The sequence below is a fragment of the Pecten maximus genome, chromosome 14 (genome assembly GCF_902652985.1).
Source record: "Pecten maximus chromosome 14, xPecMax1.1, whole genome shotgun sequence".
Taxonomy (NCBI): Eukaryota; Metazoa; Mollusca; class Bivalvia; order Pectinida; family Pectinidae; genus Pecten; species Pecten maximus.
In genome coordinates, this window is record NC_047028.1 from 31316874 (window position 1) to 31344346 (window position 27473).

General features: G+C 34.3%; 2 protein-coding genes across 2 annotated transcripts; one reads left to right on the plus strand and one right to left on the minus strand.

Annotated features, from left to right (window-relative positions):
* Window positions 1–919: 919 nt before the first annotated feature.
* On the minus strand, window positions 920–27267 carry LOC117342139 (major facilitator superfamily domain-containing protein 1-like). The gene is made up of 13 exons (XM_033904150.1): window positions 27063–27267; window positions 12633–12841; window positions 11895–11962; window positions 10994–11102; window positions 7985–8183; window positions 6604–6715; window positions 6393–6449; window positions 6020–6176; window positions 5115–5212; window positions 3845–3957; window positions 2979–3026; window positions 1823–1892; window positions 920–1115 (listed from the first exon to the last, which is right to left on the minus strand). Exons 1-13 carry the CDS (start codon window positions 27217–27219, stop codon window positions 1097–1099), a joined length of 1416 nt encoding a protein of 471 aa, XP_033760041.1. The 5' UTR covers window positions 27220–27267; the 3' UTR covers window positions 920–1096.
* On the plus strand, window positions 14486–17953 carry LOC117342140 (beta-1,3-galactosyltransferase 1-like). The gene is made up of 2 exons (XM_033904151.1): window positions 14486–14903; window positions 16070–17953. Exon 2 carries the CDS (start codon window positions 16097–16099, stop codon window positions 17426–17428), a length of 1332 nt encoding a protein of 443 aa, XP_033760042.1. The 5' UTR covers window positions 14486–14903; window positions 16070–16096; the 3' UTR covers window positions 17429–17953.
* Window positions 27268–27473: the final 206 nt, after the last annotated feature.

The window sequence follows — 27473 nt, forward strand, 5'->3', positions numbered from 1 at the left end:
AAATACCTGATATCTGCTGAACAAATATTTACCAAAAAAATTGATAAATTAAAACTCAACTGACCAATACGTGTAACATTTGATACTTGTTGTGATAGTCTGTATGAAAGTAGTTACACATTGGTGAGGCAAAATCATTATCTTCTTTAAAACTATAAAACATTTTCCAGTTGCCTGTAACAGTATCATGATATTATTTGTGCGAGAGGAAATTGCTTCCTTATTACATATCTTCGTCAGCCAACAAACATGTGTTGAGAGCACCTTTGTATTATTTGACATTCTACCATGTTTGCTATGCAACGCCAGTTTTAATTGGTTTAAAACCATGTATTATTTTCCAATAACCCACGCTCGTGCCAATAATACACGGTCGGGAGTCACGGCTGTAACAATTTTATATATCTAATATTGACCCGTTTTATAAAAAGGTTACCATAGCCGAGTGGGCTAATGGGTTAGTTTTTCAATAAATTTTTATCACGACGCGAGTTCGAATCCTACGGAGGCCCCCCTTTTTTTCTTCTTTTTTCTTTCTTTTTTTATCCTTTTTTATTTTCAAAATCAATGCTATATGCATATGATAGATGCTCTTGATCGTAGTACTGTATTGCCTGTATATTTCATCAACAAATAATGCAATATTCAAGAAATAAATTACAAGGTTTTCTTGGGGTTTCTTTGCTGTTTTTTCTATTAGAAAGAGGTCGATCTCAGAACTAAACAGTACATGGTAGAATAGAAATAATCAACTTTGACTCGTGTATTGTTGCAGGATATACAGCTCAGACTCGGATATTTTGCAATTTTAATTAATAACTCAGGCCTGCGGCCTTCGTTATTAATTCAATTGCAAAATATCCTCGTCCTCGTTGTATATCCTGCAATAATACACGAATCATCGTTAATTATTTCTTAAATACCTCTTTTTTGCTCTAACTATGAAATGCATCATTTGCACCATGGAATCATGCTTTGACCATCACATGACTAATGGAAACATTGAACTGTTTCTTTGGCACTGTGAATAATTTCTGGCACTGACTTTTTTCCAGCGCTGTGAATATATATAATGATTGAGTAATCAGGTGATAATCTATTCCAACATCTTTTTCCTGCAAAAAAAAAAAAGAACAGAAAAATTATATCCAAACTTTGAAATTATTAAATGTTCCTTAAAAACAACAGAGAATACTATCATGGGAAACAAAACCGTAAGTCTAGCTCAACATCGCAAAAATGAGGGCAAAATATGAAGAAAAAAAAATGTATATTTACATGGAATTTTAATTTAGATTTTAATTTTGAAAATATATGACTAAATTTTGGAATAAACATTCCTATCCTTTTCTGTATAAAACAAACTACGACTCCATATAACTGTATTTGTAATTGTATTTTTCACAGGATAAGATGAAACAAACACAGAAGTATTAAAGGCATAAAGGCCATGTATTGCTCAAATATTCTAAAGCCATGAATAGAAGGCAACACTGGAAGACTTAACCAATGTTATTTTAAATTGATTTATGTTACTTTTGTTTCAAATAAGTTTGAAATTATTATTCTCTTCTGTAATTTCCAGTTTGTGACCCACCTATTGAAATATCACAACAGTAACCTTTTGGCTATAGCTAGGATTTCCTGGTTTAATATGAAGAGTTATTTGAAGATTCCAGCATGTTGAACCCTGTGACCTTAAAAGTATGTCACAGTAATTCAGTCTAGCTTGCTATTGAATGAATACGCTTCCTGTGACTTTTGCCTTTTGACTTTTGAAAACTTTACTACAATAATGCTGACTGAAAAGTATTGAACTTACTCTTCTTCCAACCTTTCTTTTTCCTCTTTCAATATTCTTCTTTGCTTTGCAGATAAGTTGAGTTTACCCCCTGTAAAAACAACAAAAATTGATTACTTGCTATTTTTTCAACATGATTCATAAGTAATGAATCTACTTTCAGCTTCATACATCTAACTTTAGGTGTTTTTTGTTAGAATAAAAACATTGTTTAAATCTTTTCCCGAATTGCTTTCAGATTTATTTAATTTAAACATTTTTATTGTCAATCCACAAGGAATAAGAGATTGGGCACAAGTTATTACAAGTTATCAACCCCATCGCCTAATACACATTTACACATTGGAAATTATCATTAGTATCATGAAGACATAATACTTCTACAATGACTTTAGACGATACAGACACACTTCTACAATGACTTTAGACGATACAGACATACATACTTCTACAATGACTTTAGACGATACAGACATACATACTTCTACAATGACTTTAGACGATACAGACACACTTCTACAATGACTTTAGACGATACAGACATACATACTTCTACAATGACTTTAGACGATACAGACATACACACTTCTACAATGACTTTAGACAATACAGACATACACACTTCTACAATGACTTTAGACGATACAGACACACTTCTACAATGACTTTAGACGATACAGACATACATACTTCTACAATGACTTTAGACGATACAGACATACATACTTCTACAATGACTTTAGACGATACAGACATACATACTTCTACAATGACTTTAGACGATACAGACACACTTCTACAATGACTTTAGACGATACAGACATACACACTTCTACAATGACTTTAAGTGATCAAAATCTGAGGCTGGATTTGATGAAAATTTGCACAATACTAAAGATATTCAACCTCTGATCTACAGATAAATGGTTATTCTCAAAAAAAGAATCTTAAACCTGTTTGTTTGGTGGTGAGATATTTCGTGTATTTGCGTTTACCAAGTACATATGTACCTGGTGTATGTTATATAATTTTACTGTGGGAACTGAACTTTTACTTTGTGTGATGAACAGTCTCCAAAGTCATGAGAGTATGACTGGATATATGTCAGATTTTCACATATTTTGCAAAGGATTGAAATATTTCTTTCTAAAATAAAAATGTGATAGATTTATTTTACCTGATGATGCATCTGTTAGATATAAAATCACTGCCGCAACAAGAGCAACTGAAAAACAAAATGGGATAATTTTATGTTGTTCTAAATAGAATGTTTTACTTGGTATCAACTATAAAACAATGGTTTACTTAGTATCAAATGTAAGACAATGGTTTACTTAGTATCAAATGTAAGACAATGGTTTACTTGGTATCAACTGTAAGACAATGGTTTACTTCGTAATAACTGTTAGACAATGGTTTACTTAGTACCAGTAATATTCTTATTTATTTTCACATAATGTTTATAATCAGCGCTATCAAAGTGAAAGTAGATCTCTCCTGAATAACACTAACTATACAGTAAGTATGATACTCATTAAGGGTGAGAGTTTCACACAGGGTCCATACAGATCTGGTCAAACAAAATTCAAGCCCCTTATCTATTTTTTCCAGAAACTTTTCATATCAAATAAAATTTTGCATTCTTCTGGACATGCTATCAGTCTCCTGACACAAAATGCAGTTCATATTTGAACCGTCAAGTTTGAATTCACGGACCAAAGATAATTGAAACAATCACTCTTCCATTTTCCCGATAAACATGTCTTTGTGAATTAACATACAGAATGGTATGTTCAAGGTGAGGACTTTTTCTGGGCCATACAGCACAACATATGCAAGGAAATTTCAACATTATATATTTGTATAGGCACCCTGTCCAAGAAAATCAACAATTGCAATACTATTTACTTCATGTAATAATTATGTACCAATATTAAACGTTATTGAAAATTGAGAGAGGCTGAAGTATAATTACTCAGGAAAAGCATAATAGAAGAATATAAAAGGGTGGGCTCTAGACTAGAGCTAATGTGGAGTACTCACTACAGAGCCAGACTAGGAAGAAAACTTCGAGTATTAGGTAGCCGCTGGAGTCGACGATGGAACCTGCAGCAATGGATATCACAGCCAGCCCAAGGTTCTGTATAGCCTGCATACTGCAATAAACATTTCCTCTTTAACATATAGACCAAGTATATCAATAAACAATTCCTCTTTAACATATAAACCAAGTATATCAATAAACATTTCCTCTTTAACATATAGACCCAGTTTATCAATAAACATTTCCTCTTTTACATATAGACCCAGTTTATCAATAAACATTTCGTCTTTAACATATAGACCCAGTTTATCAATAAACATTTCCTCTTTAACATATAGACCCAGTTTATCAATAAACATTTCCTCTTTTACATATAGACCCAGTTTATCAATAAATATTTCCTCTTTAACATACAGACCCAGTTTGTCAATAAACATTTCCTCTATAACATACAGACCCAGTTTATCAATAAACAATTCCTCTTTAACATATAGACCCTGTATGTCAATAAACATTTCCTCTTTAACATATAGACCCAGTTTATCAATAAACATTTCCTCTTTAACATACAGACCCAGTTTATCAATAAATATTTCCTCTTTAACATACAGACCCAGTTTGTCAATAAACATTTCCTCTATAACATATAGACCCAGTTTATCAATAAACATTTCGTCTTTTACATATAGACCCAGTTTATCAATAAACATTTCCTCTTTTACATATAGACCCAGTTTATCAATAAACATTTCCTCTTTAACATATAGACCCAGTTTATCAATAAACATTTCCTCTTTAACATATAGACCCAGTATATCAATAAACATTTCCTCTTTAACATATAGACCCAGTTTATCAATAAACATTTCCTCTTTAACATAAAGACCAAGTTTATCAATTAACATATACAATGTAAACCCAGTTTATCAATAAACATTTCCTCTTTTACATATTTGACCCAGTTTATCAATAAACATTTCCTCTTTTACATATTTGACCCAGTTTATCAATAAACATTTCCTCTTTAACATATAGACTGAGTATATATCAATAAACAGTTCCTTCCATTCAGCAGGACCTGAATACAGAAGTTTAAATAAATTGACTAGGCTGACTCTATTTAGAACTTATATAGTGAAACCCATTCCGTCTGGAGTTCACCTCCAGGAGCCGCTGCAGTAACTGGATAATGGCCGAGCAAGCAGTAGGAAGAGTACACAAAAGTGAACCTCTTGTTTTAAAAAATGTTGTTGTTGTTGTCATACTTACATTCCATACGCAGTACCAAGCTGTGATTCTTGAATAACTTGAGCAACAAGGGGCCAGAGAGCACTGGCGAGTACAGAATACGCTAGTCCCATACAGATCTGTAATATAAAAACCCAGACCCTTATCTATCTATAATATAATTACACACACTTCATATTCTGTCATGTCATACAGTAATATGTTATCAATACTGAGAAACACCTGCTTAATTACACTACTGTGACGTCATATAGTCAGGATGTCGTGGTGATTGTTTTGGTGGTGGAAAACCCATCACTCAAGTTGGTGATGGTTTTGGTGGTGGAAAACCCATCACTCAAGTTAAAATCAGACAGCCTTACTAACATGGGAATAAAATTACAACTTTTTCCTCAATCATTTTCTTATAAATGTAACTATATATAAGTTAAGTGAGGATTAAAATCTTACACTTATGTTATGTAGTATGAAATTTATTAAACTTGTTAAATAAAAAAATTATTTGCGACTCGCCTTAAGGCGTGTGGGATATCACTTTAAATTCGGTATATAGCCACTCGTAAGAAAAGTGCATCTAATTCCTAACATTTGATCTTATATTTGCAACCATAACCAGAGTTTGACATTATATATATTGTGTATATTACAAAATGGAGAATATTTTATAGAACTGAAAAATGTCTTAAGACATAAATGCCCCTACTCCTACAGTAAATATGCAACAATGTGTCTCTTACAGCAGGGGTGAAAGGTGACCTTTGACCTTTTAACCTTGACATATGACGACCAGAACGACTGGACAGACATTCGGAACACTACATCAGTAAACTCACCCTTACAATGATAAATATTTTTTGATAGAGGCTTGTAATCATCCTTTCTACTGATTATATAAATACAACTTTATAAACAGATTTCATTATTACCATGGCTACAAAAGGGTTGAGGAAGGTGAAGGCTAGGAGGGCATGACAGCCTATCGTTGCTGTGGTACCAATAATTATCCAAAATATATTCTTTCCACTTCTGTCAATCAGGAAACCAAATAGAGGGGAGGCAACTGCAGATATGATATACACCAAGCTAAAACAGAAACAAGCATATCGTGTTAACAGTTCACTTATATATTACATATCATTGTAAAAAATGATTCAAATTCGCTCACATCAGGAAGTTATTTTACATCAGAAATGCAAAAATGCCTTTTGTAGAATTTTAAGACATCTGTTCAGTAAATTCAGTCAAATGTAGTTTCAAGAGGAACTTGGTGAAATTAATTAAACATATTTGTTTCCATACCTGTTGATAGTGTTGGCAGCACTGGGACTGAGGTTCCATTTCATTTCAAAGAAAACTCTGAAATAAAATAAAGTCATGATATTAACTGTTAAGATGGTGAAAAACTACTCCTACAAAAGAGATGGAATCATTCTAAACGTTTGTCCGTATATGGTCATATTAACCCCAATCACTAGTGAGGTTTTATGATGATTGGGTTGATGGTACTTACAGACCGAGGCCGATGAAGGGAAAAACAGCAACATAGTAAGCCACACAGATAACGCACATCAACCAGAACGGCAGAGGGAAGTCCTTAACGTCCGTTATTCTGATCACCTCGTCTGAAACAGTGACAACATGTCAATACATTTTTGCTAGAAATCTTATAAATATATAGAGGATATCTAACAGTGTCTTCAGTAATACCAAATATATTTCACGAGTGGGCCTAATACTTTGATATTTTTCACGAGTGCGCAGCACGAGTGAAAAATATCAAAATATTAGCCGCACGAGTGAAATATATTTGGTATTACTGGAGACACTGTTAGATATTCTGTTTATTACATTTTTTATCAACGAAAAACCTACCCCGTATGCTAACTAAGCCTACAGCGATAATTTGTAAACAAAAAAAGTAGTCCCCCCTGTCCAGGTGCTGACATATATGTCGGGCTTTCTGATTGGTCAATCATTTTGGTATTTTCTTATCATTAATTTGATTGGTCAAATCAGCAAAAGTGATATTTGTCACTTGTGAAAAATATGATATTTGTCACTTGTGAAAAATATCACTTTTATAGAATGAATAATTTTTGATATTTCACTGGTAAAAATGTAATAAATACATATATTCACAAGAATTAAACTGGAACTGAAGTATAACTAGTTAGGATACTAAAATGTTTAAGCTGCTTTTCGACATCACTGTTATGATGGAAATGAAGCTGTAGTTTATATATCCCTGACTTTAATTATTACAGTAAACCAAACCAGTGAAGCATAAAACACATATCACCATGACCTACATTCCCTTTATTACTCATCAAGATAAACCCAGAGCAGAAAGCAGAATCTGTTTTAGCTTTTAAAGTTAACAAGATTTACAAAATCTGTATACAGGTGATTGATAGATGAATGGACAGATGGACTGACTGACAAAAAAGGTACAATTTACAGAATAAAAAGTTTAATGAGATGAGCACAATTTGCATACAGATGATGCAGAGACAGGGACAGATAAATGGATAGATGGGTTGACAGTTGGATGGACAGATGGATGGACAGTTGGATGGAAAGATGGATGGACAGATGGACTGACAGTTGGACGGACAGTTGGATGGACAGATGGATAGACAGATGGATGGACAGAAGAATTGATGGATGGAAAATGTACAAATTATAGAATGTATTTTGTACAGAGTCTGACTGAGACTTCAGGATGGTGTAAAGACAATGATTTAGTTATATATGATAAAAGTTTTGTATTATCTTAATTATTGGTCATATGATTATGTCCCACAAATACCATATCTTATTATTACTCTCAATTTTCATTTTAATTTTTTAATTTTTAGTTTTTGTTTTGTTTTTGTTTTTACCTTACATACCTGATGCAGCTGTTTTTCTGTTAAGGATTCTGTCTGTTCTCTTGTCAAAGAAGCCGAGAGCAAAGGCACACAGGAGAGAGAGGATACAGATCAATCCTCCAATAAACAGTGTGATTCCCAGGCATTTATATCCAGTCATTCCGTGGTCGCCGATCAGCTTGTATAGAGGCTGCATGACATTCATATTCACTGTACTTCCCTACAATCACAAAAACAGTCAGTGATGATTTTTAGTCCCTACAATCACATAAACGGTCTGCAATGATTTTTACTTCCCTACAATCACAAAAACAGTCGGTGATGATTTTTACTTCCCTACAAAATCACAAAAACAGTCGGTGATGATTTTTAGTCCCTACAATCACAAAAACAGTCAGTGATGATTTTTAGTCCCTACAATCACAAAAACAGTCGGTTATGATTTTTAGTCCCTACAATCACAAAAACAGTCTGTGATGATTTTTACTTCCCTACAATCACAAAAACAGTCGGTGATGATTTTTACTTCCCTACAATCACAAAAACAGTCTGTGATGATTTTTAGTCCCTACAATCACAAAAACAGTCTGTGATGATTTTTACTTCCCTACAATCACAAAAACAGTCGGTGATGATTTTTAGTCCCTACAATTACAAAAACAGTCGGTGATGATTTTTAGTCCCTACAAAATCACAAAAACAGTCTGTGATGATTTTTACTTCCCTACAATCACAAAAACAGTCGGTGATGATTTTTAGTCCCTACAATCACAAAAACAGTCGGTGATGATTTTTAGTCCCTACAAAATCACAAAAACAGTCAGTGATGATTTTTACTTCCCTACAATCACAAAAACAGTCGGTGATGATTTTTACTTCCCTACAAAATCACAAAAACAGTCTGTGATGATTTTTACTTCCCTACAATCACAAAAACAGTCGGTGATGATTTTTACTTCCCTACAAAATCACAAAAACAGTCTGTGATGATTTTTACTTCCCTACAAAATCACAAAAACAGTCAGTGATGATTTTTACTTCCCTACAAATCACAAAAACAGTCTGTGATGATTTTTACTTCCCTACAATCACAAAAACAGTCAGTGATGATTTTTACTTCCCTACAAAATCACAAAAACAGTCTGTGATGATTTTTACTTCCCTACAATCACAAAAACAGTCGGTGATGATTTTTAGTCCCTACAATCACAAAAACAGTCTGTGATGATTTTTACTTCCCTACAATCACAAAAACAGTCTGTGATGATTTTTACTTCCCTACAATCACAAAAACAGTCGGTGATGATTTTTACTTCCCTACAAAATCACAAAAACAGTCAGTGATGATTTTTACTTCCCTACAAGTCACAAAAACAGTCAGTGATGATTTTTACTTCCCTACAATCACAAAAACAGTCTGTGATGATTTTTACTTCCCTACAAATCACAAAAACAGTAGGTGATGATTTTTAGTCCCTACAAAATCACAAAAAGAGTCTGTGATGATTTTTACTTCCCTACAAAATCACAAAAACAGTCTGTGATGATTTTTAGTCCCTACAAAATCACAAAAACAGTCGGTGATGATTTTTAGTCCCTACAAAATCACAAAAACAGTCTGTGATGATTTTTAGTCCCTACAATCACAAAAACAGTCGGTGATGATTTTTAGTCCCTACAAATTACAAAAACAGTCTGTGATGATTTTTAGTCCCTACAAAATCACAAAAACAGTCGGTGATGATTTTTAGTCCCTACAAAATCACAAAAACAGTCTGTGATGATTTTTAGTCCCTACAATCACAAAAACAGTCAGTGATGATTTTTAGTCCCTACAATCACAAAAACAGTCGGTGATGATTTTTAGTCCCTACAAATTACAAAAACAGTCGGTGATGATTTTTAGTCCCTACAAAATCACAAAAACAGTCTGTGATGATTTTTAGTCCCTACAAAATCACAAAAACAGTGTGATGATTTTTAGTCCCTACAAAATCACAAAAACAGTCTGTGATGATTTTTAGTCCCTACAATCACAAAAACAGTCGGTGATGATTTTTAGTCCCTACAATCACAAAAACAGTCGGTGATGATTTTTACTTCCCTACAAAATCACAAAAACAGTCGGTGATGATTGTTACTTCCCTACAAAATCACAAAAACAGAGATACAATAGTTACATACTCAAAATTTGAAGAGTGAGTGCTAGAGGAAATGCAAAAGTACAGAACTAAAATATATCCCAAAATTCACTGAAATGTATACTTATGAGTTATTGATGAAGCTATACAGGTCCCCTACCGGTCACTACAAGCATTTACACAAGTTCAAAGGGAAATAAGCCTGTCGTCTGCAAGGGCAGTATAACACACTGAAGCATTACTTGACATGTAACTTGTTGTTGAAGCCACACATCTTAAATTTCAGCTATTTTTTTGAGTCATTAAAAAAAAAATTCAAAAAAAAATTCAGGTGAACTGTGTATGTACATGTAACTGTCAAAAAGAAAAATAACAAATCGTGAAAATGAAACTTTAACTGTAATATATACAATGTACATCATACCAGGTAATTTTATCTAATTATCTGTCGAAACGGATCATCATTAAAATCTGAAATGTCTTCTGATGTAGTTAATAATTATCAGTAATATGATGACTATGTATTCAAATTATTCTGTTTAAATTGAATAAATTCTCAGTTCCATACATATTACAGTATATTTCTTTTTATGAAATGCACTCAAAAATGACAAAGATTTGCTTAAATATGAAATGTGTTTATAATAGAAATTTCTTTTATGTATTCTATATGTAGGTCATAAACACAGGTAAATAATCCAGATGATTACGAAAAATTACAGTCAATGTTAAAATTACAATCCCATTATCTGATCATTTGATGATAAGTTTCTTAATTAAACGATTTGTTCAATGATTACATCTAATCATCCTCCCATCACTAACTATCTGTATGATTATGTAACATGTATTGGACAGATTTTGTTATGACAGATACAACTTTACTTACCACACGAGAAAAGCTGAGCTGGAGACCAAATACCATGTTGAGTTCTCTCCCCTGAAACCATTTCACAGCGTAGGTGTTTTGAGCCACAGCCAAGGACTCTCCACCTATCCTGGAGAGATAAATAAATAACAAGTTTTATAGCCAATAAATACTCCAGGAAAACAAACAAACAAACAAACAAACAAACATCCTGAGTGAAGGCTGAAGAAATAAAAATTTGAACCTAACTGTATACAGTCAGTTCTGTTCATAAGACAATAGAAATCAGTTGTAAGAGATAAATAGAGGTTACACAATGAGTGGTTGTTGGATATGGAATTTATTTCACACGAGTAAGTTATTTTTTAAAAGTTACAAAAGACACGAGCTTTAGCGAGTGTTTTTTGCAACTTTTAAAAAATAACTTACTAGTGTGAAATAAATTCCATATCCAACAATTTCGAGTCGTGTGACCTGTTTCTACCACAATAATATCGGCTTGAATCAAAGGGAAACGTGGCCAAGTATAATTTCGTGTATGCAAATAAAGTGTACCGGTGACGTCCGGGACCCGGTGATGTGACGTCATTAGATTATTGATGACGTCAATAACAATTGCAGCTTGGGTCAAAGTTCACCGTGTTAGCCAATCAAAATGCGTACAGAGTTTATATCACGTGTGGTATAAACAGATTGTTAATCAACAGCTGTAATGATTAACTGATGGTCTGAGAGTTGATTAACACGGCGTATTGTGGTAGAATTAATGTTTCTTTTATTTCTGGCTTTTAACAAATAGTGGTACATGGATGGATGCATATCAATCAATTTATCCTATTAAGGCCCCTGTAGTTACTACAAGTTACACAACACTGCAAAAAGGAAGGTTCGATATCACTTCCTCTTATAAACCTATACTTACCCAAATACAAATCTAGCCAGGTCCATTAACCACACCTTATTGACATATGCACCAAGAGCAAACAAAACCTGAAACAAACCAATATATTTTTCTAAATATTTGCTTTATTTATAAAACTGCTTCGTAGCTGATTCAATCATTAATAATATTTTAGGATGAACTCCATTCATTTTCCTTTCAAAATTTTCATGCTTTTCATGAATTTTTAACAAGGATGTATATAACAACTGGGGATCAAGCACACTGGTTCATGCCTTTATTCTAATTGGTACTGCCAATATCAAAAGTGTCTGAACTATGACAAGTACATTGAATTTAGGCCATTGCTTTTTTTTTTTTAGTTTTTCCAGCATATCTCAGTTACAATGATATTTTGCAGATTATTTGAGTCAGAATATGACTTTAAGGAAGCATATACATATATGATAACTCCCTTAAGACATTGGCCCACCATACTGTTTACACAACAACAGTATGACATTTAATAGGGATACATGTATACACCCTTAAGACCTCTGCCAAAAAGATTGTATATACACCTCACACTATGACACGTGAATTATACAGGGGAGCATATAGAGGTGCGCGATAATATCGAAATACCGGTATACCGCGAATTTGGCAGGTCGATACGATATACCGGTACACAAACCCTGGAAACCGGTATATCGCGATGGTTAACAAAAAGCCCAGCAGGGGAGCATACTCCCTTAAAACATTTTCCCAACACATACTGACCTGTCCTGCCGTGACAAACAAGCTGAAGATGATAGCTCCTAGTCGGACACCAAACACCTTGTCAATGAGGAAACCACCAAAGAAGCACAGAATGACATTCGGCCATGAGTACCAGGAGTAAAACCCCATGAAGGAGCTCTCTGACAGATTTAGATCCTTTATCATTGTATCTTGAAGGGCAGCAGGGTTGTCATAGCAGAAGTAGCTCCCTAAAACATTGAAAATATTTATATGACAAAAGCTTTCAATACATCTGACCCGAGACCTATACTTTAAGTGGGTCAAGGCCATTCATTCGTACAAACATGAAAGCCCTTCATCCCAGCTCCAACATTGTCATGACTAACTATCTTGATAAGTTGAATTTCACTGACTGATTTGACAGTATTAGTTTATCAACTTTGCAATTTATATTATCCTCACAAATTTTTCATGACAGATGGGTATGAATACAAAAAAAAATAAAATAAAAACAAAATTGCATTGCGAAATTGACAAAATAAGAATGTCTTAATAAATAAAACTAACCAATGTTTAAGATTTTTTGCATTTCATTTTTTTTTTTCATTTTAAAAATATTTTATTGAATGGCAAAACGGTTCTATGGGGATTGAGCTGTGAATTGGCTATGTCTATACAAGCCCTGATTTCAACAAATCCATTATGTCAAGGACAAACCCATTGACAAAATTTGTTACAGCACATTAACTCTTTTCTATGACTATTTAACAATGTTTTTTTATTGCTCAGTCAATATCTTAGCTACTGCTCATGACTGATCTGAAGAAGACTGTTCAATATTATACAAGTCTGACCATCTGAAATCTAGAGTCGTCAATCAACATGGCAAGGAATGACAACCTGAGATAACAAATCTACATAATTTTTTTTATAAATGTCTAAAACTAAATAATTCATTTATTTCATTTCTTTCATTAAAAATTTCTTGTATATTTTAAAAATTTCCCTGAATTTCTTGTACATTTTTTATTATATCAAATCCACAAAATTTGCATTTTATTACATTTTATTACATTATACCTGCATTTCCAAACATTGGACTAAGTCATATTAGGTTTTTTCGGATCCATGATTATTCAAGTCATCATTAATCTGGATTTTAAACCATACTGTTATCCAATTCATGATCACCAGAGACAGCCTTGCAAAACACTTACATTAACATTTCAAAAACATATCAGGATATAAAATGTCACTCAATCCATACACAAACATTATTTGTTTATGTGAACTTGATTTATTTCAAATTCTAGAAGTAATCTAACAAAATCTAAATTTGATGTCCAGCAATTACAAGTAAATTCAAAATAAATGAAAATTCAGAAAAAAATCAAACTATTTCCAGCATTCATTTTATCATATCTAGGCCTATAATGAATACATGGATACCTTGCTAATTGAGTTTTGATGCAACTCATTTTTTTTTTTTTTTGTAAAGACAAAAATATAGAGAGAAAAAAAAAATACAAAATATCAATTCCACATCAGTTTGCTTTAACCTCACTCCTAGACAGATAATTAATGTATGTACCAAATTAAACTGGTACGTGGTGTACACTGTATATTGATAGACTTGTAAGCCTCGATTATACAAAATTTAATTAAAATGTTTTGGAAGTGTATCGATTCAATATTAATCTATATATAGGCCTTAGTAAGGACACTTCAAAGGACAATCTGTATTTCATATTACTTAATTATGATGTTCAAAACCATGAAGCATGTAGCCTTTTATCAGCTTATAAGGTTAAATAAATTTCAACTAATATTTTTCTATTGTCAAAACAAAAAATTCAGTTTCAAAATAATTTCTAGATTATGAAAAGGTGCTAAAAGACATACTTTGAAGATTATACTGAAAAAAATCTGTACTGAAAATTTCATTGAATGTATGAAAAGTTGACAAGACTTAAAATCAGTGTTCAGGGACATGTCAAAGGTATAAAGATCTATTATCGGTTTGTAAACATACATAACAAAGAAACCATGTTTAATGTATGGTCACAGACGTGGAGTTTTCAGGGGGACAGGTTCTCAACACATATCACACTCTGTGACGTATTATCATTGTGTGTACAAGGCTAGTAATTATGTGTGTTCAAAGGTAAAGTACATTCATGACGAGAGGACGCCGTTACTGAAGAACTAAATATATAATGGAGTAAAAGAGCTCCGATATATGTCACAAACATTTCTGGACATAAAAAGGAAAGAGGAAATAACCTTGGCAATACTGAAGCAGACATGACGGTTTGTGAAAAAAATATATTGAACAATTATGATATATATCCTGTTCTTGTTATGTGAAAAAGGTTGATCAGTACAAATTAGGTCTGTTTTTGCTGTATGTGAGTAAATCAAAGGTTGAACTGTACAAATTAGGTTGTATATCTGTTATTTACATTTGTTTGCCAGATAGAACTAAAGTCCTAGTTATAATCTTCGTAAGAGGAGGAAAAATGTAAAGAAACTGAACTGGGCTTACCGCTGATCATGACGGCTAGGTATAAAGTGGTTAGAGAGGTCTAGAGTTTGGAGGTCCAAGTTTCCAGTCACAATTCTGATCTCATTTTTCCTGAAGTGTTTCAGTAATTACAATACCCAATGAAGGACACACAATCTCATGTGTAAGTGTTAAAGTGTACGTTTAAGGGTGAGGAAGGGGAGGGGGAGGGAGCAGCACTGTACGAGGCCAAAATCTCAGATATTTTTTTTTTAGCTCAATGAATTAGTGCCAATCAAGAGTTTGGAGGAACCTGTTTGAGTCCTGACTTTTTATACATATATATTGTAACATAAAGGAAATACATTATAAGTATTTTTTGTGGGATAATTCTAAATTATGAAATATCTAGGCATGTGTATTGATTAATAAGATATTTATATCTTGCATCTGCTGCTTTAGATAAATACAAATAACCTCACAAAGTACTGTTACCTCAATGAGCCAAATGATATTAAGATGACAACACATGTACAATTTTGTAATTGTTTTAAAAAGTTTTATCAATACAAAAATCATACAGACAGTTACCGTGTACCTAACTGAGCATGCCTGGTAAACAATTAACGATTCAGTGATTATTTCTACATAATGTATATGGTATCTATATGTTCTATCATTTGAAGATTATCTGAAGGGACCAGTTTCTAGGTACATTGATTCAGATTGTGTGTCAGAATTTTACAACTAACTTATAATTACCTGAGAATACATTTTAGTTACCTAATCTGGAGAAGGCTCATATTGGCAGCCAAATACCCAAAACCTTCATATTAAGGCCACCTGTCTATAAAGGTCAGGCTTCTCTGCTCCCTTGAGTGCCGTGGCCTTTATAGACAGGTGACTGAATCACTATCAAATAAATTTCTCAAAAAGGTATAAACCAATATTTGTTTATTGTTACTATTTTTAGGTTGATTGAAGGGAATGTGCAGCAGTCATGAAAAGGAGGAGGATACAGAATCTAGTACATACAATGATACCACAGTTTCTGAAACACAAAATAGGGGCCTGCGGAGCAAGACACTGGAAAAGACAATTGTTTTACATAATGCTGTATGCTGCTCTATTCTTAGGAATCGTTGGATTTCTGTCCCAGATTATCTTTTTATCCTCAAAGTTTCGGATCTTGTCCAAATATAATAATATTGACGATAACCTTGACGCCTTGAATGTCACAGATAAAACAAAACAGACTCCACCCAAAACATTTTTATCCTACAAACATAATTTCTCTTTCCCTTTAGAAATAGATATTGCTTATCTTGTAAATGAGAAGATTCAGTATAATATTTCAATTCCACATGAGCCGATCAATCCACATCCATTTAAATACATGAATCTTCCTGAAGCTTGCAACTTCAAACTGAACAAAAGTTATTGGACGGAAAACGACACAATTCTTGTCTTGGTCAAGTCCACGGCAAGACATTACTCTCTTCGAGCTGCCTTACGGTCGATATGGAGGTCTGTTCAAGATCCAGGAATTAAAAAAGTGTTTTTACTTGGTTACGATGGGATAAATCAAACACAAATTGATGAGGAAAGTCAAACTTACGGTGACATTATACAGGAAGACTTTGTAGACGCTTATAGAAATAACACTCACAAAACTATCATGGGATACAACTGGGCCATACAATTCTGTGATCAAGTTAAATTCATGTTCTTCATGGATGATGATTATTATTTGAAGATGTCAGATCTTGCAAGCTATCTTCGAAAAATTCCAGAAGAAAATCGTCACAACATTTATATCGGGTCATTATCGAAGGCTGGAGAGCCATACAGGGATAAAAGCACTCGTTGGTACGTTTCTACAGAGGAATATCCATTTGACAGGTATCCTCCATACATTGGCGGTGGTGCATATGTTGTTTCGTATGACGTCGCTCATAGATTTCAGCTAGCTTTTCCTTTCGTTAAATATATACCAATTGATGATGCGTACTTGGGGATTGTGGCACGCAAACTCATGATAGTTCCCCATCGTGACATGAAGTTTCAGTCTTACTACAGAGGTGCTATCGCCAAAGAATGTTCCCATGATGCATCACAGCTCATCAAGCAGTACTGCCCGCTGGCTCGGTTTGGATTTAATATGTATATACACCAAAACAAAAAACGTGCAAAGAATACAACACTACTACGGTCACTAATTCTTATTATCTGTATTCTCATTGCTGCCTGCTGTTGTATTGCATTGCCAGTAATTCTGCATCTTTATTGTGATGGCTTTTTTAAAGAGGCTTACCCGCAGACGGACCGGTAAACGGCACATCTCCGATCACTAAATAAACTTCAGTACACGTTTCTATGTGACAAAATTAGAGGCTTTCCGACTTTATTTCTTGAAAACAATTACAGAATATGTATTTAAAAGACGTTTTAAAACTCAACCTGAGAGGGAAATGTATGGAATATAACGGCAAATCTTCTTTGTAAATCGCTGCAACCAACATTGATTTGTACCAAGTCTCTGTGGCTAAAATATGTGTGTTAATTAGGGTAGTAAAATCCGGTTAAAAATGGTATAAACATTCTATTGCTTATAACCTGGTCAATACATATCATGACATAATCAGATGATTCATACAATGAATACATGTACATGCATCCATATATTGTTATTAGATAAATGAATAAATTGCATTGTTACAGTCAATTTTCATTGTCACTTTTTTCTATTATCGATGATGGCCCCAATAGGTTTCAGATTCTCTAATTAATTAAAGAGGCTTACCCGCAGACGGACCGGTAAACGACACATCTCCGATCACTAAATAAACTTCAGTACACGTTTCTATGTGACAAAATTAGAGGCTTTCCGACTTCATTTCTTGAAAAAAATTACAGAATATGTATTTAAAAGACGTTTTAAAAGTCAACCTGAGAGGGAAATGTATGGAATATATATAAACGGCAAATCTTCTTTGTAAATCGCCGCTGCCTTTGAAGTTATCACTGTGCGGCACTGTGCACGTGCTTGTTTCTTTGATGTGTCAATCAAATTAGACTCCACTTTATAGCGGGGACTTATTGCGGGTTGCGATTAAATAAATAATATTTAAAAAATGAGGTTTTAATATCACTTTTCAGCGTTTTATAAGGAAAATCAAATGAAAAACTCAAAAATTCCAACAATCTGTCATGTGTAAAAAATCTTTTTCTGTTAGCCAATTTTTCTGATCTCTCTGCGGGCAAGCCTCTTACCAATTCCCCCGGCTCTTGATTGCAACAATGAAGATGAAAGTATTTGAAATTCTTATAACACCATTTGTTGTAATATATATATAAACATGACCTCCAAACTGTGAATCTACAAATTAAATCAAACATTGTATAATTATTGCCTTGATTTCATTTCAATGATGGATTCTAATGGACAATCAATTGATTACACATAAAACAATTAAATTATGATAAAATTAGATAAATGATTTAAACAGTTGATAATGTATTATTATTAATATAACCCCTCTGAATTACTTAAGTGTGAGTTCAATAATTAGAATGTGATCAGGAAAAACAAGAACAGCTATATAATTAACACTATATCTCATCCTAATTATATTATAAACTGAAGCATACAAAGTTGGATGACCTTGATCAAGAGCTGACAAAGTTATGACCTGGACAAGAAATGCAAGAAAGGTAGATGATAGTAAGTCACAGCATGCAAATAAAATATAAGGTAGCACACCACAGTAGGACAGCCTGGCCATGGGCAATTTTTTTGTTAAGCAAATAACTCCTGTATTATGATATGCATAAAAAATGAAAAAATAAATGTACACTATAATTGGTATATTCAGTATGAAGTAGTACATACAGGCTTCACATTTATTAAAACAAAAATCAATAAATTGGTTCCGGATTTTAAATATCCGGATTTTCCGAACGTGTGTTTACACAGGAAATTTAGTTTTGCCTACAGCGCAAAATGGAATTCGAAGCCCACAGAAAAGGTAAGATAGCGGAAAAACTTAATTTACAACACATGTCCAAACAAGATTAATTCTGTCTTTGGGATAGAGATATTTAATTTTAAATAGGTTTCAGAAAAAAAATTGTGTAGAGAATTGTGCCATTTTGGGTCAAATATCATAATATTTTGCAATTTTTGAGAATCTTTTAAGCTGTTACCATGGTATTCACAGCTCTAAAAATCACAGAAAATATCTGTGTACTTATCCTTCAGAGCTCTATTAAAATTGCAAATGTTGTACAGATTTCAAATATATATACTTTATTAGAGGTTATATGTAAGGTTAACTGGCAATGTTTACATATCTAAAACCTGTGCCATATTTTTCAGAATTTGGCATTTTTACTGTACACTGCTACCTAAGCACTCTAAAAATCACTTTAGTTTATAGTAAGACTGGAAAAAGATCGATTCCTGGATTACCTGTATAATATACGTATACGCACTACTCTAAAAATCACCTTAGCTTAGTTACGACTGCTTAGATTTATTATACCAGCTGTGTAATATACTATGCATGCACTCTAAAATTCACCTTAGCTTAGGAAAGATTATCCATAAACATATTTCTAAACTGTGCATAAATTACATGTAAATATAGACTATGCAATGTATGCATGAACAGTTTAGAAATTAGTAATTACTTGCCAAGTTTTTTAATTTCCATGAGGATCAATATTTGAGATATTCTTATAGCTGTTTTATATGTAATATATATATATCTAATTAACAACAAGACATGATCTTATATTTCAAGCTGTCTTAGATCAGAGCTTTATATCAATTGATCCTTTATTTAATTTGTTGGATAATGGAGCAAAATCAAGTGTTCAAATTTGAAAGATAACATGCATAGCTGTTTTCAATTAAAAATTTCTTTAATTTTTGTTATGCCTGCAGTCAGTATTTGGTTTATTCAAAATCCTAAGGTATGTATACGTACACACATCTGTAAAACTACGAGAAACCTGAGAATCACTGATGATTTCTGCTTTAACATGTTCAATCTGAACAAAAAAAAAGAAAAAAAATAATACTAAAAAACAAATAAATCAGACAGACATTCATTCAGATATTTTGAGGTTAAGTCACGTGTGTTCTTAGGTTGGATGGGTTTGTATTCTAGTTAAACTTGATATCATGGTAGGGGGGAAATTAGTGTGTAATGAGTGTCTGGATGGGGGGGGGGGGGGGGGGGGGGGGGGGGGGGTGTCATCTCAAAAGTTGCTTGTGTATTGAGTTTCATGTTCACACGTGTTTGCTGTAACCGTTGCGGTAGCTAGGTGTCCAATATAATATCATTGCTTCCCGGGATCACTCCTTTCTTGTCACTGTAATAAATTTATGTCACCTGTTTATGTCTTCAGTTATTATTTCCTCATGCCAACAGTACACACATCAACTCAATTCAAACCTGGGTTGGTTTGGTAACACAGGTAAGTACTGTACACAGGTAAGTGGAGTGAGTACACATGTAAGTATACCCCTCCTGTTACACAAGCTGAAGCATATATTATTCCTTTATGTGTTGGATGGTGTAAGGAATAAACTAAAACTTTGATTGTGGTATTACAATATGCATTTATAATTAGATATATCTTTCGAGAGTATTGTTGATTCATCATGTTATTAAGCTCAGTACATCCTACTATAAAATGACAGTTTATAATTAATTATTAAACCACTGTACATGTTAGTACTTCAATTTTCTTAAAATGGTCAGTATATAATTAATTCTGATGTGTATCCATAGGTAATAAGCGACCTCAAAAATTAATACAACAGTAACAACACTGAACAAGTAGCACAGTACCGTAACCTAGTCAATACCGGTCCACCTAATGAGTGACCTGTGGGGAATGAGTGTCCTGTGAGAGTTTTTTCACGCCCCGCAATTCGTTAAGTAATATTTTTAAATAATTTTTTCTGTATCATACAGATGAACGTCGAACCCATTACCATGCCAAATTTCACTTTGATTGGACGTGTGCATATTATGCATTTTTTACGACAAAGTTACGATGCAGCGCACATGCGAGTGTCCTGTGAGGAATGAGTGTCCTGTGAGAGTTTTTTCACGCCCCGCAATTCGTTAAGTGACATTTTCGAATATTTTTTTCTGTATCATACAGATGAACATCTAACCGATTAATATGCCAAATTTAACTTAGATGGGACGTGTGCATATTATGCTAATGTACCGCCAAAGTTACGATGTGAGCGTCCTGAGAGGAATGAGTGTATGGATGGTTTAGTGAAGCCACTTCACTATCAATTACTGCCTCAATTATGTGTGGTAGTTAGGTGTCAACCCCCCGTGATGGCCTGTCAATTGTACAGTTTTGTTTCTCCAGGTAATACCGGCCACGTCTTATGTAGTAATTAATGACCCGTAACACGCGACTATTCAATACAGCCCCATGCTGTGTTGATCTAAATGTACGGGTCATGGACGTAATTGTCGCAACAAAGACAGTAATCAATGAAAGTATTTTTATTGTATTCAATGTAACAGGATAATTCGTGTTCCTTTTATTTATTTGCTAATAGATGTTTTAGTCGTCTTTTTTCTGTAATGCGTATTCTCGAGTGTTTCATGACACTTTTTGTGAAATATGGTTGGCCCTAAAAAGGGCCGTTTTGATTTATGTTGCTCCTACTGTCGTTGTTTGCAGAACAGTGCGAGTCTTATCTGGCGTACATATCGCTCTTGTAATGTTGTTGACAAGTGAACTCCGTCGGGAAATGCGTTGGTGTCTAAATGTTGTAACCCTCTTAGCCTCCAAAATGTCACGTCTGGATCATCATGGAATAGTAGCCGTAGTCTTTCATTGATGATAGTGCGTTGGTGTTCGTACTGGTCTGCAGTCATTCTCCTGGGTTTGTACCTCTTGAACAGGCTCCCTAGTATAACTTGGCATCCGCTGTCTAGAAACATGCTCACCACGTCACAAATGTCAGTTACAATGTCATCGGGGTTAGTAGTAGCGGAGATGTCGTTGCCTCCTATCTGTAAGTATACGGTGTCTACTTTCAAGCTCCGTAGTTGGCTTAATTTCAATAGTGTCCTGGATGTCGCTCCCCTGATTCCGAATGTTAAGACGTCATGGTCATCAGGCGAAAGTAGAGGATGTCCAGCAATACGGGCAATAAAACTGTGTCCAACAATGGCGTAGCGCATGGTGAGACTGTGTGGTGATTATTCGTAGAGTGTGAAAACGAGAATGATTACCGGTTCACAATACCACACTTAAATAGGTGTTAGTCGTAGGACGACTAATTATCTATGATTAATTGCCTAATAATTTCTGAGTATCAACTCAGTAATTAGTCGATTCCGTTTTCCTGGTACTATGATAACAACCAATTATGTCTCAATTGTGACACTCGCCTATTGTTATCTCCACAACGCCACACCCCCACGATGGTTTGGTTTTGCTATCTCAATTACACCGACGTACATTGGACGCATATCAATAACAAAGTTATTCCAATAATAACAGCATCTTTTATTTTTTTACAAGGTTAAAATGGTCTAGTTTACTGCCCTAAAATACGTAATAAGGCATTATAAAGGTATAATGAAGCAATGTAATAAAAGATAGTTATATATTTGATATCATACGTATCCCACCGGCTAATGTAAAACATTTCATAAGCTGATTGACACTGCAAGAAAGTTTGTTCACACACGTCCATTATGTTATATTAACCCTTCCTTCCCCCCACACACGTCCATTATGTTATATTAACCCTTCCTTCCCCACACGTTCATTATGTTATGTTATATTAACCCTTCCTTCCCTAACACACGTCCATTATGTTATATTAACCCTTCCTTCCCCACACGTTCATTATGTTATGTTATATTAACCCTTCCTTCCCCCACACACGTCCATTATGTTATATTAACCCTTCCTTCCCCACACGTTCATTATGTTATGTTATATTAACCCTTCCTTCCCCCCCACACACGTTCATTATGTTATATTAACCCTTCCTTCCCTAACACACGTCCACTATGTTATATTAACCCTTCCTTCCCTAACACACGTCCATTATGTTATATTAACCCTTCCTTCCCCACACACGTTCATTATGTTATATTAAGATATAACATATATATAACGGACGTTTAGTTTGATTTATTTTTTATAACGTCCTATTAACAGCTAAGGTTATTTAAGGACGGCCTCTCGTGCATGCGACATGTATGCGTGCGTATGTGTGTTTTGGGAGGCTGCAGTATGTTCGCGTTATTAAGCTGTTTGGAGGGGAATGCGTATTTTTCGAGCGTGAGGAAGCTATTTTTTATTTATCGGACGTAGCGAGGGGAATGCGTATTTTTCGAGCGCGGGGAAGCTATTTTTTATATATCGGACGTAGCGAGGGGAATGCGTATTTTTCGAGCGCGAGGAAGCTATTTTTTATATATCGGACGTAGCGAGGGGAATGCGTATTTTTCGAGCATGAGGAAGCTATTTTTTATATATCGGACGTAGCGAGGGGAATGCGTATTTTTCGAGAATCACATTGAAACTTTTTAAGGTTGGTGGCCCTGAAAAGGGCCGTTTATTGAGGTTTCAGAGAAACTGAACTCGATGGAAAAAACTCGTCTTAACCATCCCTTTAACGTTCCCTGGTGTCGCTAATGTACCATTGCTTATCCTGGGTGCAGCATGCATGGCAACGCGAAACACATAACGCAGCCATATGTGCGCACCACATCTGACCAGAGAAAGGTTATTACTGAGGGCACAAGCCACGGTAAAAAACCAATTCAAATTCTTAGAGAGGTGAACAAAGTTGACCCTGAAAATCCAATTTCATTAAAAGTTGTCCAAAATGGCAACTATAATGCAAATAGGAAAAACAGGCCAGCTCACCACTCTTCCCATCAGAATATTGCTGATGATGTACAAACACTCATCAGTAATCTTCAAACTAGCAACTACATAAGGTCGGTAATTGCCAACAATGACAATAAGCCACCAAATGTTGTTTGCTACACCGAGGACCAGATGGAGCTAATGAAAACCAGTGCATTGAGTGGTAGTGTCATCGGCCTTGACCGGACATTTAACCTCGGGGCATGCTATGTCACATGCATTGTTTTTCAGAATTTTAATCTCCAAAGAAGAGGTAAGTGTACATCACCAATCCTTTTAGGGCCTATCTTTCTGCACTGGGATGGTACTTATGCTACTTACTGTCAGTTTCTTTCCCATGTTAGAGCTAAACTTGGTTTTAACTTCCCTCTGGAGAAGATTGTGTTCGGAACAGACGAGGAACTAGCATTAGTAAATGCCTTATCTTCGTGTTTCCCACAGTCTCTCCATATCCTTTGTACAAGGCATTTACAAGAAAATGTCATCAGAAATTTGACTAAAGAAAATGTACCAGAGGCTTCTAGAACAGCTGTGGTTCACAGACTTTTTGGGTCAAATGGTATTCTGACATCAAAGGATAGGGTGTTATTTCGAGAAAGGCAGCAGGAAATCCTGGAAGAGTATGCTGATATTGGAGGTAAGTACCTATCGGACAGATTGCTCCCGGTGCTTTATTCAAAAGTATTTGAGCCTCGTCTGATATGCCCATCCATTCCCCTGTTCTGGAAAAACAACAATTGTGAATCCATGAACAACAAGATCAAGCTACTTGGGGACTGGAAAACATCCAAGTTACCCCAATTAGTTGAGCGGTTTCAAGAAATTGAAGAGGCTCAGCAACTTGATCTCAGGGGAGCCATACACCACGTATGGGTTGATCTAAACGACGACCAGCGTCATAAGCGCTTTTTGAAATTCATTAAATTTCAAAAACCTAGAGACACTGTGTCATCCACAGATGGTGACTTGGTGATACCAGTCACTTCCCATGTTGCCAGGAAACCAGGACAAGTTAAGCGGGTAAGGAATGCTAAGACAACAACAGTCACCAAAAAAAGAAAGGTTTAGGTTAGTTATTTTCCCCGAGGATACCCAGGGAGACTGTGCCTGAATAGATTCTTAATTATCTACTCACTTATAGGTGCATACTGAGATTTCAAGTCTTGAATCTCCTCCTCTGTGCCCAACTCCACAACAGTTATCAAAAAAAGAAAGGTTTAGGTTAGTTATTTTCCCCCGAGGATACCCAGGGAGAATGTGCCTGAGTAGATTCTTAATTATCTACTCACTTATAGATGCATACCGAGATTTCAAGTCTTGAATCTCCTCCTCTGTGCCCCATTCCCATTAGATCGATATCCTTGTTATGATGTACCAACCGCAAGACGGGGGTCGTCATCAAGATATCAATATTTCCAGTTTTAGCTAGGTGCAGTGGTTCTTAGTTATCCATACTTTGACATGCCAATCGCAAGACGGGGGCTGTCAATTATTTACCTTTTATAATATACCCATTTTGTAATTTCAAATAGTTTTTCATCTATTTCATCTTTTGGCTATAGCAATTTAAAAGAAAGTATTTTACAGAAAATTTCAGTATTTTCCTACAGAAACTTAAGTCGTAAAAAATCAGTTTTATTTATTTTATCAAGTCTAAAGTAAATTGTGTTCATTTCTTTGGCAATAGCTTTGTTAAATCATTAGTCAATATCAGAAATCCAAGAACATTTATACATAAGTATAGCTTTAAAACTCAGATGATCAATAAAGTAAATTATAAAAAAAATATCTATCATGTTATATGACATGTTATGAAATAATCAACAATAGTAATTAGATAATATAAATAACATTACAATATGTATAATAATGTACTTTTAAACTTCATATCCCATCAATTTGATAGTTTCATATATTCAAAGGTTATCCATAATAGCATCAATTAAAGCTTAAGATAATAATAAATGAACCAAAACTTTTATATTATATTTTATAGGTTATATTTATGCATAAAGTGTTTGACATATATGACATACATCAATTATCTATGATAGTAACATTCTAATACATATATCCAAACAATAATATAGGCTTAGAATTTTAAATAGATATATTTTATGTATAATATATTTTAATATTTTACTATTTACTATTGACTAATTTATTAGGAAATTTGTAAAGCTTTTCAAATAGGTGGAAAAAATCATTAAATATTTAATTAAGTAATTTAAGAAAAAAAAATAAAAGGGCTCTTATGTAGAACCGCGTCCACGTCGCAGAGTCTGGAAACATTCTTATTAATCCATAGGAATGGCTGAGAGTTCTACCAATAATTCCAAAGTATAATAAACTGAAACGAGTTACCTCCCTTCCATTTTGGGTGTGCACAATGCATCGCGAGTTCATACAGGTATATTTTGTTTATGCTCTGTATAAAACACCTGTAAAATCAAAGTAAAATGTTGCATGATGTTAGTTAAAGATAACAGGTAAATATCACACAAGAATTATTCGAAAAACAGATTAAACCAACTGCTTGACGATCGAAATCTTCGCAGGACACTCGGCTTCGAGTTGGGCCTACATACCGGTACTTCAACCGATATTCAAGGGTACATTAGCATAATATGCACTCGTTCAATCAAAGTCAAATTTGGCAAATTAATCGGTTAGATGTTCATCTGTATGATACAGAAAAAAATATTCGAAAATGTCACTTAACGAATTGCGGGGCGTGAAAAAACCTCACAGGACACTCGCATGTGCGCTGCACCGTAACTTTGTCGTGAAAAATGCATAATATGCACACGTCCAATCCAAGTGAAATTTGGCATGGTAATGGGTTCGACGTTTATCTGTATGATACAGAAAAAATTATTTAAAAATATTACTTAACGAATTGCGGGGCGTGAAAAAACCTGACAGGACACTCATTCCTCACAGGACACTCATTAGGTGCACCCGTCAATACTGCTACTTGGAACAGTTGACAGTCACTATCAGCTGATCAAAATGACTACACAACTCACCAAAACTCAGAAAACACATTATGATCAAAACGAGGTATCTATGGAGAAACAGACGAGGATTGCAGGCCAGCGTGGCCCCACATCCAGTTAATTCTTCATCCTCTTCGTGATCGTCCTTGCTGGAGCGAAGGAGGGGAGTTTTTTCAGCGTCTGACATTTTGTTTCTATTTGTTACATTCGCGTGACTGCCTTCGCTGACCAGGTGGTTGTCACGAGACTAACCAAAAATAGAAAAAAATAGTCTCGAATAAAATTGGCAAATATTTAAAACTTTCTGTATTGGCATAAATATTCAATAAATCAGACTTTTAACACTTAAAATTCAAAGTAAAACTACTTTGTGAATATTTCAATGTTACAAATATAAAAAGAAAGACTTGACGCCTTTTGTATAGAGATTACTACGCTTGT